Source organism: Cervus elaphus, chromosome 30 (assembly GCF_910594005.1).
Source record: "Cervus elaphus chromosome 30, mCerEla1.1, whole genome shotgun sequence".
Taxonomy (NCBI): Eukaryota; Metazoa; Chordata; class Mammalia; order Artiodactyla; family Cervidae; genus Cervus; species Cervus elaphus.
Genome location: NC_057844.1, coordinates 47,046,975 through 47,065,748, shown reverse-complemented (window position 1 = coordinate 47,065,748; position 18,774 = coordinate 47,046,975). Strand labels below are relative to the sequence as shown.

General features: G+C 36.3%; 1 protein-coding gene across 5 annotated transcripts in view; it reads right to left on the bottom strand.

Moving 5' to 3' along the window:
• The window catches only part of PIBF1 (progesterone immunomodulatory binding factor 1), a 222,445-nt gene that overhangs the window by 84,452 nt on the left and 119,219 nt on the right, over nt 1-18,774 (bottom strand). For all 5 annotated transcript variants that reach the window (XM_043891786.1, XM_043891787.1, XM_043891788.1 and 2 more), the window contains 3 exons: nt 15,414-15,579; nt 9,689-9,839; nt 266-356 (listed from right to left, as the gene is read on the bottom strand). In XM_043891786.1, the coding sequence (XP_043747721.1) occupies nt 266-356; nt 9,689-9,839; nt 15,414-15,579 (408 nt within the window). The remainder of the gene's footprint in view (nt 1-265; nt 357-9,688; nt 9,840-15,413; nt 15,580-18,774) is intronic.

Below are 18,774 nucleotides of genomic sequence, written 5' to 3'. Positions count from 1 at the left end.
GCTAATTTTAACCTGAAAAAATTTAAATGCTGCCATTATCACTGAATCCAATTCGAGGAAAATTCTAATGTACACTTACAGTCTACTTAAAAATACATGAAAGGCATGATTATTACTTACTATGCTATGTTTCATGAGCAATGTAATATTTATGCATAAGAAGAAATACAGTAACTTTGTCACTCCACTTAGTACATTATCAAAAAGCAGAACGTAATTACATCTAGCTTGACTAGATAAGTAAACAAATATATATTGATCTTACCTTTGCTTTAGTCGTCTTTTGGCTGTTGTGGGAACATTAGCACCATAGCCATAGGAAAAAAGAACCCTTTCAGCTTCAACTTCATCTTCAACTGGAAAATAATAATAAGTGTACACTGTGAAATTCTTTCTTCTTAAGAAGCATGGCAGAAGTGAAAATAAAAGAGTTCATAATAATGAATTAGTGAACATAAGAACACTTGAAAGGGATCATGCATAATCTCAAACAGGCCATTTGCAAGTAGCAGCGCATTTCATAAAGTGTATGCTTGCTTGGAGTTGTCCCATCTATTGCTTCAAAGTGTAAGGGACTACATCATATGACACATTCAGTTAGTTGTCTTGTTATAAAACATAATAATACAGACTGTTTATTCTGAGATTCAAAGGCTTTTTGCATGAAATATTTGTTACTTAATTATGAAATAAGTAAAGATAACCTCAATTTCATCACCTTTCTTCCTGATAAAAGAAATGACTATTTTTAATTAGGAAAGATGTTCATTATTTTATCAGAAGATAAAGTTATCTAATTTGTTATCAAGTTATCCTAACTTGCAATAATGAAATTATACATTTCAGTAGGCTACTCTGTAAAGAAAAAATACAGTCTAAGAACCTACTGATGATTTTTTTTAATTACAAAAAATTTAGCAACAACATTTACTTCTAAATTTTATTATTGTCACACACTCCCCAACAGAAATTTTAACCAACAGGTTAACATTTAATGGGTAAAAAGTTTAAATGCAATGACAATTTTACTGGAAGTTGAGATGAAAAAACATTTAATCAAAGGCCATAAAAGCTAAAGATTTAAAGCTCAATTTAAAGCAGTCAATGACATATAACAATTTTTATGACATTATTCATTGATAACCATTATTTTAATGTCAAAAAGAGAAACCTACTCTCAGAAGTGTTTCAAGTTTAAAACAAAGCCACAGATTTTACATTAGTGAGGAAGCTACTTGCAGGCCTATGACTATAATAGGCCCTGTCTTGTTGTTTGATCCTGCTGTGGTACAGTAAACATTTTAGGAATATTTGTAAGCGTTTTTCTTCAATTTTGATTCTATTTTCACACTGAACCAAGATCAGTTTTCAGAGGTCGGATTGTTAATTATGAGGACGTGTGGAGGCGAGAGATGTTTGGTGCCATGGCCAGTCGTGTTATCAGCCATCACTGCTCAGATCCAAGTTGACTTCACTTCATCTCTATCAGAGATAGAGCTGGCATTAGATACCCGTCTGACTCTTGTTTGTCTTAGACAGTTCTAAGTTCAGAAGAGAGAGGAGTAAATTTAGCTAACATCTCAAAATCTCATCAGATACTGATGGACAACTTAAATTCAAGTTTAATACTTACTTGATTAGTGACTCACAGTATAATTATGCTAGTGATGATTTAAGTAAAGAAACAATGTACTATACAACATGGTAAATGGTACTAAAGACATATGAATGTGTCTTAGAAGCACAACTAATATCCGAGTACTACCATTCTTCCCATGCTAGAGGCATAAAGAAGGTGTGGGGAGGATGACATTTACAGAGAAGTTGCAGGAAGGAACTATAACGCGTAAAGGCACAGAGCTGAGAAGTTTTAGTATTAACAATTGTGAGGAAAGTGGCTAGTTAGTCTGAAGAACAATGGTAGTAGTCTCGTTTGCTAGATAAAAGAGTCTGGATTTTATTCTATAGACAACAAGATAACAAGAAGTTAAAAGTGATTAAAATAGGTAAGTAACATGACCAATAGATTTTTGTTGTTAACTCTGATTTTATATAGGAAAAAAATTCCAGTAATGAGAAAAGAGAACTCTTCACAAGTTACAGTTACTATTATTAACTGGATTTAGGGAAGGAATGAAAAATAGAATTCCATACAGACCTGTGGAGTGACTAGCCTACAGACACTAACTGAAATCATGGAAAGGGATAAGATTATCCAGAAAATAGGTAAGAGTTCAAGAGGATGAGGGGGAAAAATCCCCGGGAACTAGAAACAGTTAGATAGAAGAAGAGATAATAAAAACGATGGAGAAGAAACAGTCAAAAGTGATGATTTAAGAAGCAAGAGAAGAGTTTTGAAAAATGTGACAAATGCTGAGCAGAGGTTACAAGCAGAAGGAGGATGGAGAAGAGGTCCCTCAATTGACAATTAGAAATCTGATATTTACAAAAAAATGTATTTACTTTCTGGAAAATACCTGTACTTTTAACAACTTGATGAGATCTTTGAAAACAAAACTCCTCAAATACTTAATATTATGTGCGGGCTTAGTCGCTTCAGTTGTGTCTGACTGTCTGCGACCCTATGGACCATGGCCCACCAGGCTCCTCTGTCCATGGGATTCTCCAGGCAAGAATACTGGAGTGGGTTGCCATTTCCTTCTCCAACGTAATGTTACACTTAATTACAGAAAGCAATTCAAGTGTAAACAGGATAGTGCAATTTGCCGTGGTTTGTTACTGTACAGTCACTCAGTCATGTCTGACTCTGTGACCCCATGGACTGAAGCACCAGGCTTCTTGGTCCTTCACTACCTCCTGGAGTTTGCTCAAACTCATGTGCACTGAGTCAATGATGCCATCCAACCATGTCATCCTCTGTTGTCCCCTTCTCCTCCTGGCCTCAATCTTTCCCAGCATCAGTTTTTTCCAGTGAGTCAGCTCTTCGCATCAGGTGGCCAAAGTATTGGACTTTCAGCTTCAACATTAGTCCTTCCAATGAATATTCAGGGATGATTTCCTTTAGGACTGACTGGTTTGATCTCTTTGCTGTCCAAGGGACTCTCAAGAGTCTTCTCTAGAACCACAGTTCAAAAGCTTCAATTTTTCAGTGCTCAGCCTTCTTTATGGTCCAACTTTAACATCCAAACACGACTACTGGAAAAACCATACATATGACCATATGGACTTTTGTCAGCAAAGTGATGTTTCTGCTTTTTAATACACTGTCTGAAGCTCCAATCGTTGGCCACCTGATGTGAACAGCTAACTCACTGGAAAAGACCCTGACACTGGGAAAGACTGAAGGCAGAAGAAGAGGGCAACAGAGGATGAGATGGTTGGATGGCATCACCAATTCAATGGACACAAACTTGGGCAAACCTTGGGAGGCGGGAAGGACAGTGAAACCTGGCATGCTGCAGTCCACGGGGCAGAAAGAGGCGGACATGACTTGGCAACTGAACAACAACAACAACAAGGTTTGTCACAGCTTTTCTTCCAAGGATCATGCGTCTCTTAGTTTCAGAGCTGCAGTCACCATCTGCAGTGATTTTGGAGCCAAAGAAAATAAACTGTCACTGTTTCCATTTTTTCCCACAACTATTTGCCATGCAGTGATGGGAATGTATGCCACGATCTTACTTTTTTTTTTGAACGCTGAATTTTAAGCCAGCTTTTTCACTCTCCTCTTATACCTTGATTAAGGAGGCTCTTTAGTGCCTCTTCACTTTCTGCCATGAGGGTGGTATGATCTGCATATCTGAGGTTGTTATTTCTCCTGGCAATCTTGATTCCAGCTTGTGTTTCATCCAGCCCAGCATTTCGCATGATGTACATTCTGCATATAAGTTAAATAAGCAGGCTGAAGATATACAGCCTTGACAAACTCCTTTCTCAATTTTGAACCAGTCCATTGTTCCATGTCTGGTTCTAAGTGTTATTTCTTGACCTGCATACAGGTTTCTCAGGTGGTGATTCCCATCTCTTTAAGAATTTTCCACATTTAGTTGTGATCCACAGTCAAAGGCTTTAGTGTAGTCCATGAAGCGGAAGTAAATGTTTTTCTGGATTTCTCCTGCTTTTTCTATGATCTAGAGTATGCTGGCAATTTGATCTATGGTTCCTCTGCCTTTCTAAATCCAGCTTGTACATCTGGAAGTTCTTGGTTCATGTACTACTGGAGCCTAGCTTGAAGGATTTTGAGCATTACCTTGCTAGCATGTGAAATGAGCACCACTGCACAGTAGTTTGAACATTCTTTGGTATTGCCTTTCTTTGGGATTGGAATGAAAACTGACCTTTTCCAGTCCTGTGGCCAGTGCTGAGTTTTCCAAATTTCCTGGCATAATGAGTGCAGCACTTTAAAAGCAATATCTTTTAGGATTTGAAATAGCTCAGATGGAATTCCATCACCTCCAATAGCTGTTTGTAGTGATGCTTCCTAAAGCCCACTTGACTTCACACTCTAGGATGTCTCGCTTGAAATCTGTGTCCACACCATTGTGGTTACCTGGGTTGTTGAGACTTTTTCTTGTCATGGTTACACCTTAATAAATAAAGTCTAAGCATCTTTGTGTCAGCTGAAACGAGAGGAATTAGACGATAATCCTTTGAGTACTGTATACACTATGGTACTAAAAAAGAATGTTTTGCCCTTGCTGCTGCTGCTAAGTTGCTTCATTCGTGTCCGACTCTGTGTGACCCCATAGACGGCAGCCCATCAGGCTCCTCTGTCCCTGGGATTCTCCAGGCAAGAACACTGGAGTGGGTTGCCATTTCCTTCTCCGATCCTTGAAAGTGAAAAGTGAAAGTGAAGTCGCTCAGTCGTGTCCGACTTGTAGTGACCCCATGGACTGCGTCCCACGTCTCCTCCATCCATGGGGTTTTCCAGGCAAGAACACTGGAGTGGGGTGCCATCATCGCCTTCTCCGTTTTGCCCTTACATCTCACAAATTTCATTTTTCAGTTAACTATTCATTAAACAAGGATAGGAATATTCTAATTTCCAGTGTAAATGGATAGAAAAGAACCTAGTTTACTGGTCTTCCAAGTACAAATAAATCTAGTTTAACAAAGATATGGTTTATACAATGTCATAGAAAAAAAAATTAATTTCTATATATTTTCTAAAGATTTTAAATAAATGAAAAATCTAACTATTTTTACATATATGAAAAATCTGAAAGAAATGTACACATATCCAACATCTGTAGTCTAAATTACACATTGTACTGTATTTATTTCTCACACATCTGTCCATCACTGTATTCATCCATGTTGTCGTCGTTGTTGTACTAGCCGCTTAGTTGTGTCTGACTCTTTGCAACCCCATGGACTGTAGTCTGCCAAGCTCCTCTGTCCATGAAATTCTCCAGGCAAGGATACTGGAGTGGGTTGCCATCCCCTTCTCCAGAGGATCTTCCCGACCCAGGGATCAAACCTAGGTCTCCTGCACTGCAGGCCGATTCTTAACCATCTGAGCTACCAATGCTACACATTCGTGAATCTATCTTATTTGTTGATGAATTTCAAAAGAAGCTGCAGTCCTGAGCCTTCACTCCAAATAGTTCAATGTGTAAATTATCAACTATAGTTCAATATTATTTACATTTCTTTTTTAAAAATAAAATTTACACATGGAGAAAGGTACAAATCTTAAGTCTACCATTCAATGAATTTGGAGAAATATATACAGTTGACCCTTGAATAACAAGGGTTTGAACTGCTTGGGTCACACTCATACATGAATATTTTTCAATAAATACACTGGAAAAATTTTTTGGAGATTTGAAACAATTTGAAAAAACTTGCAGGTGAACCATGTAGCCTTAAGATATTAAAAAAAAGCTAAGAATAAGGTAAGTCATGAATGCGTCAAGTATATGTAGATGCTAGTCTATCCTTATACAGGCATAGGTAATATTTAACAAAATTAATAATGTTGTTAGTTTTCTTACTGTTTTATAACCTTGCTGTCAAACAATTACATCACTGTACTGTATGTCTCTCTCTCATAACTGAAGAAACTGCATATTAGTGTATCATCACGGGTAAGTAGTTTTTAAAAGGTGTAACAATGTTTCCAATACTGAAATGTAAATATGACTATAATACTGTATGTCACAAAAGTTTTATAGTGATTCATTCATTAGTGTATAGGCTAGGCTACCCTGAAACAATCATGTCAGTTACACTGGGCTGTGATAAAGCGATATTGCTGCTTCTTTTTTATCCATGTATGAATTTTTATACCTGTAAATAAATGTGAATTTTTTTCTTCACATTATCTTTTCATTTTTTTTATAATATTAATTTTTAATGACATATAGTTGATTTACAATGTTGATTTACAATGTTGTGCTTCTGATGTATAGCAAAGTGAATATATATATTCCTTTTCATATTCTTTTCCATTATGGTTTATTGCAATGTACTAAATACAGTTCCCTGTGTTGGAAAGTAGGTTTATCTATTTTGTTTATCTACTTTTCATATAGTAGTTTGTATTTCCTAATCCCAAACTCCTCTAATTAATTCTTCTCCTACCTCCTTCTTCCCCTTTGGTAACCATAAGTTTATTTGCTATGTCTGTGAGTTTATTCCTGTTCTGCAACTAAGTTCATTTGTACCATATTTTAGATTATTATTTTAGATTAGATAAATGATATTATTATATTTGTCTTTCTCTTTCTGACTTACTTCAGTTAGTATGATAATCTCTAGGTCCATCTATCGTTTCATTTTGGATATCTAGTGTTAGCAATACATATAACATCTACAGTGGTTTGTATCATTTAAAACAATATTGAGGTAGATGCATGCATGCTAAGTCGCTTCAGCTGTGTCCAACTCTTTGCGACCCCCTAACTGTAGCCTGCCAGGCTCCTCTGTTCATGGAATTCTTTAGGCAAGAATACTGGAGTGGGTCACCATTCCCTTCTCCAGGGGATCTGCCCGACACAGGGATCGAACCTGCGCCTCTCACGTCTCACTGCACTGGCAGGTAGGTTCTTGACTGTTAGTGCCTCATGGGAGGACGATGTAAACCCACAGTATTAACAGATACAGGGAAGTACTGTAAATATATTTTTTTCTTATGACTTTCTTAACATTTTCTATGCATCTTCAAATCCTCTCTCCAACTTCTGTTTTCATCATCACATAACCTTCTTACAAGGACCCTTGAGATAGGCCCATCTGGATAATCTTATGTCAAGACTTTTGTGACTATTTTCTTTGAGTCATTTTCTTAATATGGATACCACTGCTTTGTCAGACATAAGACTATGATTGCTTCTCCTACTCTGCAACTTAGTTCATTTTTTAAAAATGTCTTCTAAAAGAGCAGAGGTTTTTAATATTGATGAAATCAACTTAGTAAAGCTTTATTTTATTATAGTTCCTTTCAGGAACCTATCTAGGAAATTTTGAGCTGCATCAAGTTGCAAAAACAATCATGTTTTCCAGTAGAGATCTATAGTTTTACTTATTACTTGTAAGTTTCATCTTAAGTTGGTATTAGTGTATGGTATGAAATAAGGTTGAGGCTCACTTTCAAAAATATGTCCAATTTTTTTAGCACCACGTATGGAACTTTCCTTTCTCCAGTTGAATGGTTTGCTGTCTTTATTAAAAATCAAATAATCAGACAGGTGTGGGTCTATTTCTTAGTTCTCTATTTTATTTTGTTGCTGTATCTGTCTTTCTTTACACCAGTAGTGTACTAGTTTGACACTATAGCTTTATATTAAGTCTTAAAGTCAGTCTGTGTAGGTCTTCCAATTGTGTTCCTCCCCCCGATCCGCTCACATTATTTTGGTTGTTCTAGTGTGCATATGCTCTTTGTCTTTGGGAAAGTAACTAGGAATGAAATTGCTGGATAACTGGACAGGCTGTTTGGTTTTATAAGAAAGTCTTCCTCACAAACATTGAGAACAGTCAGTCTTGCTAATTTCAGGCATTCTGGTAGGTGTGTCCTGCTATTATTAAAAGTAGACTTTGAATTTTCACATAAATGGAATACTAAAATGTTAAAAAAGGAACTGTGATTGGAACAACACTGAACTAATAGAATTCATGATTTTATCTTTGGATATTTTAGTGAGTCTTCTTTAATTTTTCCTAGCAATGATTTGTATTTAGTACTGTTAAACTTGTTCCTATATATTTTGTGTTTTTTGATACTATTGTAAAGGAAATTGCTTTTTAAATTTCTTTTTCCAATTGTTTGCTTCTCATATATTTTCGTGTAATTATCATAGCCTGTTAAATTTACTTATCAGTGTCAGGGATCGCTTTGTAATCTGAAAATATAGTCTTTCTCTTCATTTCTGGTCTTCGTAAAATTTTTCCTATCCTGCATTAGTACACTGGCTAGGAGCTCAAATACAATGTTTGATAGAAATTATGAAAACTTTTTGCCTGGTTTTAGAAGGCAATCTTTCTAGAAGTCCTTGCCTGGTTCTCTCCCTTAAAGGGAAAGCAATTGATATTTCATCATTAGTTATATTAGCTGTATATTTTTTACAGGTATCTCATCAGATTGAGGAAGTTTTCTTTTATTACTAATTTATTTAAACACAGGGACATCTGCAAAGTTATAGAGATAAAAAAGAGTATAGAACTTTCAAAATAAGGTGATAAGAATGGCAAGGCATGAAAAAGTACAAAGATAAATGAGTCTAATCATAAAAAGACATGCTAAGGAATTTGACCTTAGGCTGATTTATGTTTATAGGGGCATTAAAGCAGGTATATGGTATGGTTAAATCTATATTTTATAGAGGTTACTCAGATGCCATGAAGAAACTGAGGATAAATTTGGAAACTATTGCAGTTATCAGACACTGACCTTGGAAATTAAAAAAAGGCAATGACAGAAATGAAAAAAAGTTTTCCTTAAAGTGGGATACCAACATAATATAGTCTTCATAAGAAAAGGTACCCCAGATAGAGTCAACCTCAACTTCAGCTGAAGATTTTATAAGAATGCCACTATCATTTCTGACTTTTGAATAGAAATAATGTCCTATAGCAAACATCTCAGCCAATGGTGAAGTGTTAATTTGCAATATTCTCTTGGAGTCAAGGACAACATAGGAAGATGGCAAATAAGAGGGGGTAAAAGAAGTAGAAATTAAAGGTCAAAGTCTGTAACACATGGTATGCAATGAATTTCTATCTGTCCTTCAAGACTCATTCAAATGTTATCTCCCCTCTTAGGGATTCCTCACCTCCAACAAGGAATTAACTCACATCTCTTCTGTACTTATCAAGATCTGCCTCTCTTTTGCTAATAGCACTTTAATTATCTGTTGACATGTTTGTCTCTCCCAGCAGAATAGACTAGGAATACCTATAAGCAAGAATTATTGCATGAACTCTACACCCCAGATCCTGGCATATGTAATCACTTTATTGTTGAATGAGTGAAATGAAATAGTAAAACAAATAAATAAATGAAAAGATAAAATCTATCACAGTGAGACAAATATATATTTTTTGCTCTCAAACCACTAGAATTAAGGTTAACTAATTTTTAAAATACAAAGTATTCTTTCAGAGAAAGTCACAAGTAACATTTCAAAGAAATAGAGCAAAGCAGTTTTAGAAACAGTATCAGGTTCCTTGTGTTGTCAGAAGAAAAAGCTGTGTGTGTTGGGGTGGGGGTGTGTGTGGGGAGACTTACTTTCTGCAGTTTGCATTATTATTTCATCAAGCTCTTTTTCCAGTTTCTCATAAGTGTCTAGCCTTGCCTTATGTTCAGAGTTCTGTGCTTGAAGTTCGGTAATGCGTTTTTCAGAAGAGGCTTGGAGACTATAAAATTCTTTAGTTAAAACCTAGAAGTGGAAAAAAAATGGCAAAGGCAGAATTAAATAGGTTGGCAGTTAGGACGAAAACATGAAGCAAAAAATATTTTTTAATGATTAGATATGAAGAGAAAGCTCAGTGAAGATGACTGAAGAGGTAAAATACATTTGTTCCTGAGGAAAATAATTTGTTTTGAACTGAAAATTATGAAGCACTCTTTTATATAAATTGAAAAAAATTTAAAACTTAGGAATAGTTGTAGGACTAACATTGGCATTTGCTTGTTAGAATTCAAAAAATGCAATAATGTTATACTCCTCACCTAGGTGGAGGTTATTTATCTAGTGATCACAGATACTTGAGAAAGACTTGCAAAGTTGTGTGTAAAAATTACATACTCGTAATGAGTCTTTCAGTTTTCTACCACAGACTATTTCATTTACCCAGACCATGGTTTTAGTAATATTTTTTTTTGTTTTATGTTTTTGCTGAACAATCATAAATTCAAAGCAGCAAATCAAAATGTAAATGTGAAGTGCTATTTGGAACAGTACCAGAAAATGCCTTTGTATAGAAAGAAAGTATAAAAAATTTATTAAAAAGAGATATAAAAGACATGGAAATTGGAGTTATTTTAAGTAGAAGAAAAAAGCCTATATTTTCCTATGGTAACTTACTGAAGAAATCACTAGGGTGACAATAATGAATTCACCAAGAAGGAGACATTTCTAGTGACAAAGGAATGCTTTAATGCTTAAATTAAATTGCAACTATCTAGAAAATTTACTTACTAGTACAGACTAAATTATGGGGTGGTATTATACTTACTTCTTAACACAGCATAAGGAATGCTGTATTTCCTGAGAAGCAATTGAATATTATGGTAAGAATATGGTTTGGAGCCAGAAAGATTTGGATTTCAATCCTGGCTTTGACACTTACTCGTTGTGATCTTAGGTAATTATTCTTTCTAGGCCTACCTCAGTGTGTTGTTGGAAGCATTAAATGAGAGGATAAAATCACAGCGTTTAGAAAAGCGACTAGAACATAGTAAAAGTGCTAAAAAATACTATTACCACTGCAGGAAATAGAAGTATGAGTACTCTGTATTAAATGGGTCATAAAGATGAGATGTACTGCTTTAATTACCCTGAATTCTCTATTATTAAGCAATTTTGAAGAAAACTTATCTTCTCTAATGACATAAAGTTTACCTTAACAAATGTATGTGATTGCTTCCTGCAACAGGGAGAAAGAAGATATGGAAGATCTATTTACTATTTACAGTTTTTACCTAGCAGAAATTTTGATTTAATTTAGTCTGTTTCATCTCATTTTTTAAAATTATTTCCATCAAAACTCCCTCCCAACTCCAAATATACTAATAATCATCCCCTATCCTCTAAATACATTCCTTTGGAAGATGGAGAAAGAGCAACACGGGAGTAATATTTGTAGGATGATTTCTATTGTCCTTGATTGGATCAGAAAAAGAAAATTCCTGTTGTAGCATTAATTCTTGCTGGTTGGAAATGCTTTCTAGAGAATTTATTATAAGAAAATCACTACACAGTGAAACAATCTGGGGTTTTCAGAGAGTTCACTAAGTTGGGATGTAACTCATTAAGAATCTGGTTGTCGATGACACATTAATGCCTTTGTCAGTAGAGAGGCTCAGTGAGGACAGTGTTAAATGGTGGTTTTCACAGCAGGGCTGATAACCTCTCATCTACACCTCACTTTCCCAACAAAACCACGAAAGAAAAACTGCAGAAGTGGCTATCTGAAGAGACAAAGAACTAAAATGCTGGAGACGACATATCTCATAAAATACTATTTTAAGAAGAGACTGAAAGGTAGTATTAAATTGAGAGGTACAATTTAAAATTCTCATTCATGACAGAAAGAAGAGATGGCCAGAAACTTTTGACTTGGGTACCTTTCAAAACCTCTGATACACCATGGTAGAGAATTCTCTTTTATCATGGATTTGTCTGAGTGGATGATATGAATAAATTTATTACAGTTTCTGAAAATCCACTGAAGAACATGATTATTGGACCTATGGAAGGCCATTACATTAAAGATTCTTTAGCGAAAAATCAATCTATGAACATCTGAGTTTAATCATGAATGCAAAAAATAAGTAAACTGCTTTTAAGAATTCTTTACATATCATGCTCTCACAGCTCTCCTTCTTTTAAATAACAGAATGATAATACAAAGTTATATAAAATTATATAGACAACATACATAAAATGAATGAAAACACAAAATTATAGGCCAATAATTGCTTTAAAAAGAGACAAAAATATAAAGCCAGTGTTTTTTTGTTTTTAGTAAATTTTGCCATTTATTTACTTTTGGTCTCACCGCTACATGAGGGCTTTCTCTAGTGGTGGCGAGTGGGGGCGACCCTCTAGTTGCGGTGTGGGCCTCTCACTGCGGTGGTTTCTTCTGTTGCAGGGCACGGGCTCAAGGTGCACTTGGGCTCAGTAGCTGTGGAAGGGGCTTGGCTGCCCCACAGAGCGCGGGATCTTCCTGAACCGGGGAGCAAACTTGTGTTCTCTGCACTGGCAGGTGGATTCTTAACCACTTGAATCACCAAGGAAGTCCTAAAGCCAGTTTTTTGAAAGCTTTTGGAAACTGATAATTAAGAAAAAAAAAAAAACACAGACTGTCCCTAAGGCATAAATCAATGAGAATATTGGGTAAAAGCCATCAAAAAGTACATAATTACAGTAATCTTTACCCTTTACAAAATTATTTCTCTCTGAATTCATTATAAATGGGGGTTACCTGGTAGCTTAACTGGTAAAGAATCTGCCTGCCATGCAGGAGACAGTTCAATTCCTGGAGAAGATATAGGCTACCCACTCTAGTATTCTTGGCTTCCCTGGTGGCTCAGACGGTAAAGAATCCACCTGCAATGTGGGAGACCTGGGTTCCATCCCTGGGTTGGGAAGATCCCCTGAGAGCATGGCAATCCATAGTATTCTTGCCTGGAGAATCGCCATTGACAGAGGAGCCTGGTGGGCTATGGCCCATGGGGTCACAAAGAGTCAGAAACGATTGATTGGCTAAGCACAGCGCAGCATCAAACCATTCATTCCCTCATTAATATTTAATGAGCATCCATTATGAGTGAGATGCTATGTTAGGCATTGATGACAATAGTAAGTAAATAGTCCCTGTCCTCTCAAAGATCCTAGTTTAACAGAGGAGAAACTGTAAAGAAATTCCCCTAACGCCTCAGTTTTATCAACCCAAGTTTTTACAATCATAGTATTTTTCACAAAGGTGTTTCTCCATGTAAGGCCTTTACACAAGGGAGCTCAATAATTACTAGTCACCTGCAGCCACAAATTAAATGGGTATCTCTATGGAAAAGTGGTTTTCATATTGCAAGTTGCAACCTTTAGGAGGTCATGAAATCAGTTTTGACTACAACCAGCTAAAAACAATAAAATAGAATGGTTAAAACACCAGCACTCTGTGTTGCAAAGTATTGGTTAATGAAATGTTTGTTTCAGTACACAGAGAGGGCAAGTGGTTTTCTACTTTCCTAAATATAAACCCCTCACTCACCCCAAACACATCCGTAAGCACAGCCATCTGATGTGGAAAGAAAAAGAAATTGCTAGGAATTACAAAGTTTAAACCATAAAAAATTTGCAGATGATGAACACCAAAGCAGAGCTAATCTAATCTAAAATGTGTGGGAGAGGCGCCCGTAGCAGATTGTGACTGTAGCAGTCTCCCAAAGAAGGTACCTGAAAGTTTTCAATGCAGAACACCGGTTTATTTAGAAGTAGGTATCATCTACAATTTTTACTCATTTTTCTTTAAATATGTGCTATTTAATTAACATTGTCTTTATGTTTTTCCCTAAGGCTTTATTTTTGTTTTTTAAAAAAATATGTATTTATTTTGGTTGCCCTGGGTCTTAGTGGGGGCCTGTGGGATCTGTGTCGTACCATGCAGCTGTCGCTGTGCTGCACGGACTCTCTAGTTGGGTTGCATGGGCTCCGTACTGGTGGGGCACGGGCTCAGTGCTGGTGGGGCACGGGCTCAGTGCTGGTGGGGCACGGGCTCAGTGCTGGTGGGGCACGGGCTCAGTGCTGGTGCATGGGCTCAGTACTTGTGGTACACGGGCTCAGTACTGGTGATGCATGGGCTCAGTACTTGTGGAGAACGGGCTCAGTGCTGTGCATGGGCTCAGCACTTGTGGTGCACAGGCTCAGTACTTGTGGTGCACGGGCTCAGTACCTGTGGGGCACAGGCTCAGTACTACTGGTGGGGCACAGGCTCAGTACTGGTGGGGCACGGGCTCAGCACTTGTGGTGCACAGGCTCAGTACTTGTGGTGCACGGGCTCAGTACCTGTGGGGCACAGGCTCAGTACTTGTGGGGCACAGGCTCAGTACTGGTGGGGCACAGGCTCAGTACTGGTGGGGCATGGGCTCAGTACTTGTGGTGCATGGGCTCCAGTGCGCAAGGACCAGATAGCTGCAGTGTGTGGTCTTAGTTGCTCTGTGGTATGTAGCAACTTAGTTCTCCAACCAGGGATCTAACACATGAACTCTGAGGCAGATTCTTAACCACTGGACCACCAGGGAATTTCCTTTTGTATTGTTAATCTTAGTTTTACTTATCAGAGTACTTTTCTGAAATGTAGTCTCTGAAAGTTTATTGTAATGAATACTTACATCATTAATTAATCATGCTAATGATATTATTGCATCTTTCATTCAGCATTTTAAATAAAAATTTCCTTGATTCTAAAATATTGAAGGACATGACTGCACATAATCATACAATGTATGAATATAGCGAAATTTATAATTTTAACATACTAATCAAAAACTGTTTAATCATCTATTGTTGGACATTTAAGACACTTTCAGTTTTTACAATAATAAATAATGCTGTTATGTATACAAAGAACATAAAACCTTACTTGTTCTCAACAAGCACCTCATTGTTCCTTTAACTAAAATTACTGGATCAATTTTTTAAGGACTTTAACACAAATTACCATACCATTCTCTAGAAGGGATGGTCCATTTTCTACTTAAATGAGATTTCCCATTTAAGGGTACTTCTGCCAACACTTTAAAAACAACAAACAGACCTATGGCAATCTGCATTTCTTTTCTTAGGGGCTGTCCACTACTTCTTTCCACCTTTTCATCTAAAAGAGGAAGATACATTCTTTTGATAAGATATCTTTAAAAATTAAAGACACGGCTCCTTCTCATACATAACACAAATATTATTTATAAGGCTCAGTATGATATGTGGACTTCCCTGGTGGTCCAGTGGTTAACAATCCGCCTGCCAGTGGAGGGGACACAGGTCCAATCCCTGGTCCAGGAAGATTCCACATGCCATGGGCAACTGTGCGCCACAACCACTGAGCCCAAGTGCTACAACGGCCTCGGTTCACCCCGACTAGAAGAAAGTGCGGCAACAGAGATGAAGCACAGCCAAAGTTAGATGAAAAATGAAATTATTTTTTAAAAAAGCTCACTATAATACAGACCTTATGCTTACAGAGCTTACATTCTGTGTTAATTTTAAAACAAAAGCTTGCATATGTACCTCCAATTTTTTCTGGTATTTTTCACATTCCAACTGACACTGTGTGAGATTTCTTGCAGTCTCCTCTTGTAGAAGTTGAGCACGCTCACTTTCAAAAGATTTTATTTTACTTTGATGGAGAAATTCTGTTACTTTGCTTTCTGTACTAAGTTGTAGTTCTCTGTACCTGAAAAAAGAAAACAATTATGAAACAATAAAGAAATCCCAATTTATAGAAACATAAGCAGTACTTCTACCTGTTCAGTATCCCTATATTATTATTCATTTAATAACTTTTATTTCTTCAGCAAAGCTTTTGTAAATAATTTAGATGGTCATGTGTATGGAAATATGCTAAGTCTGGGAAACAAAACATACTGATTAAACTTCCTCTACTGCTCCCTTATTCCATTCTTCCCATTCCAAAATAGTTATTACCTATTATTATTATTTTGCAAGATAAGACATTTAAAATAAAAATGGTAAGGATAAGGTTCAGTTATTACTTAAAATGACTTAATTTCCATATATTTCATAGGCTTTCTTAAATTTATAGCATTGTTTCCAACCTTGCTATTTCATTCTAAGTATAAATAATATTAAATGGAGAAGAATGGCATGAAATATATGCATTAACTTGCAACTCCTGAGACATATGTAAAATAAATGTTTAAGCTAGTAAATATATATTTGATTTTTATAAGAAAACATAATGTACAAATTACAAAGATAAATATATAACAATAAGCAGTCTATTGCAATACAGATAAGAAACATTCTCTTCATTCCATAGGTATAACTAGTAATAAAAACATTTCCATTTAACCTATAAATCACTGCATATTATAGATTTGAAAATGCTTCAAGTTGACTACGTTCTAACAGAAAGCAAAACAAAAGCACAGTATGCTTTTTCAGGGAGTCATTATGAACCCGGTATAATGCTAGATGTTCCTAAAATTCATTTTTTTTCAAATATTTATTGAGCTAGTCACCATGCCAGGCAAATATGTATACAGTGGAAGACAATTTTTTTCCCCCTTTAAAGAACTTATTTTTTGGCAGTTCCCTCGTGGTCTAGTGGTTAGGATTCGGCATTTTCACTGCCAGGGCCAGTCTTCAGTCCCTGGTCCAGGAACTGAGACCCTGGTTGGGGAACTGAAATCCCACAAGCTGCATGGTGTGCCAAAAAAAAAAAGAACTTAGTTTTCTGGGGAAGAGATGCAAATAAATATGAAAATTCAATAGAACAAGATAAGCGCTTCAATAAGATAAACCCTAGGTTTGATGGGTACATACAGGAAGAATAATTAACTCAGTTTGTGTAGATGTGTGTTTGAGTACACAGCAGGAAGAAGTCCAAGGTGGAAGTGCCCTAGAAGTAGAAACAAGAGGACATGCAGGCCAGAGAAGCAGAAAGCACAGTCTGTTTTATCCATGGCATCTCATTTAATCCCACAACTCTAGTAGGTATTTTGCAGATGAGAAACCAGAGGTTCAGAGATTAATTCATTTCTTCAAGAGGAAGAAGTTCCTGGTAGATTTCAGAGGGGGTCTCAAATCCAGCTATGTTTGACTCCACAGTAATGATCTTTCCACTATTACATAAGAATCTTAGCTGATATTTCTGAAGTCAGATAAACTTTCAAACGTGTTTTAAAGGACATCGCTTCACTCTTGTGACAAGAACATGTAAAACATAGTCAGAGAAGACAGGCATTGGATTCTTGCTACAGGCTACTTCACCCTTGGTACTCTTGAATCTTTATTTACAAGTATGTCACATTCAGAGTGGTGGAAGTTCCATTCAAGCCTATTGGTACACATCACTTAATAAACAGCAAGGCTTTAAGGTGAATGTCAGCTTGTGTGTTTAACTTTTGGGGAAGGCCAGGCATTAATTATATATATATAAAAGAATAGCTAGGTCATATGGTCACTCAGGTTTTAAGCTTTTTGAGGAACTGCCAAACTGCTTTTCAGTGTGGTTGCACATTCTCACCAGCAATTACGAGGGTGGTAAGTCCTCCATATCCTTATCAAAACTTATCATTGTCTCTTTGACTATAGCCATCATCATGGATGTGAAGCAGTAAAAAAATTAGTCAAAAATTTATTAATTCAACAGTTTACTGACACGAAAATGCCCTGAACTCCCTGGGGTAAATTGTCTTGTTAAATATAAATTTATAAAACTTATGAAATCAATACCTATTTGTATGCTAAACTATGGGGCACACTAGACCTTATTATTGAAATAAATACTAAGTCATTTGGAATGTGATATTTATCTTTAAAAGAGTTTGTTCTGAAAAAATTAAACTGCAAAGTTTGCCTTTTTACTATCCAGGACATTGTGAGTAATACTGAGGTCAATGCCAACTTCAAACAGGAAATGAAAGACTTAGCTTTTAGACGACACCTGCTCTTCTTGTTCATTATGTGGCACTTGAAAGTTTCTTTTAGCACTATTAATCTTCCCATTTTACTGCACAGTTAAGTACAATAGTGATTACCTAAAAATTTGAGGATATTAAGTTTAATAAAGTGACACTTACATGAACCAAATGATCATTCTAAAGGACTCATCTATTCTCATGTCATTTACACAGTAAAGGAAAATCTGCCTCAAATCATTATGCCTTTGTAATAATAGTTATTATTTTAACTTAAGTTGAACTGTGAAAATGCTTTAGAAACAGCGCTGCAAAGGCAGTTTCAGTGTGAGGAAGAGATGGCGACCAGGGTACAGGCTGATAATTCAGGTGACTTCCTCCTATTTGTTTTGCTAATATAACCTGTCACATTTTACACTGTTGACTCAGACGTCTCATCTTCTTCTCATAACGTGAAACTTTTATTTGAACGAAGGCAATATTATTCATATGTTTGCAAGTTTATGTCTGACATTCTAATTCAGCATAGTAACTTTAAGAGGTCACATTTCTTACAAAGTTTATCAGCATCTCCAGCTACAGAGCTACAGTCACCCCAGGTCCCTAGTTTGATTAGATGAGTCTTTACATTAGCTGGGTTTTCAGTTTGCATAAGACTTACTCATAAATCACACACTACTTTAAAAATAGTACTGTAAAGACCTAGAATGAACTGTTTGCTCTTAAGGAATAGTCACTGCAACAGACTTTAAGCTGGACAAACAAGGAGAATTTCACCTGTGAAAAGGTGAAAAGAAGCGGTTAGACAGGGAACAAGAGTTAACCCATAAGAAGTGCTCTCGGCTACAGTGAATAAACTCCAAGCAGCATGGCATATCCTGCAATGCTGAGAAATAACTGCAGGAGGGACATCAACATAGAATTCTGTTCTCAGAAACAGGAGAGCTCATTTGAACAAAAGCACTAGATAAAACACTAAATAACAA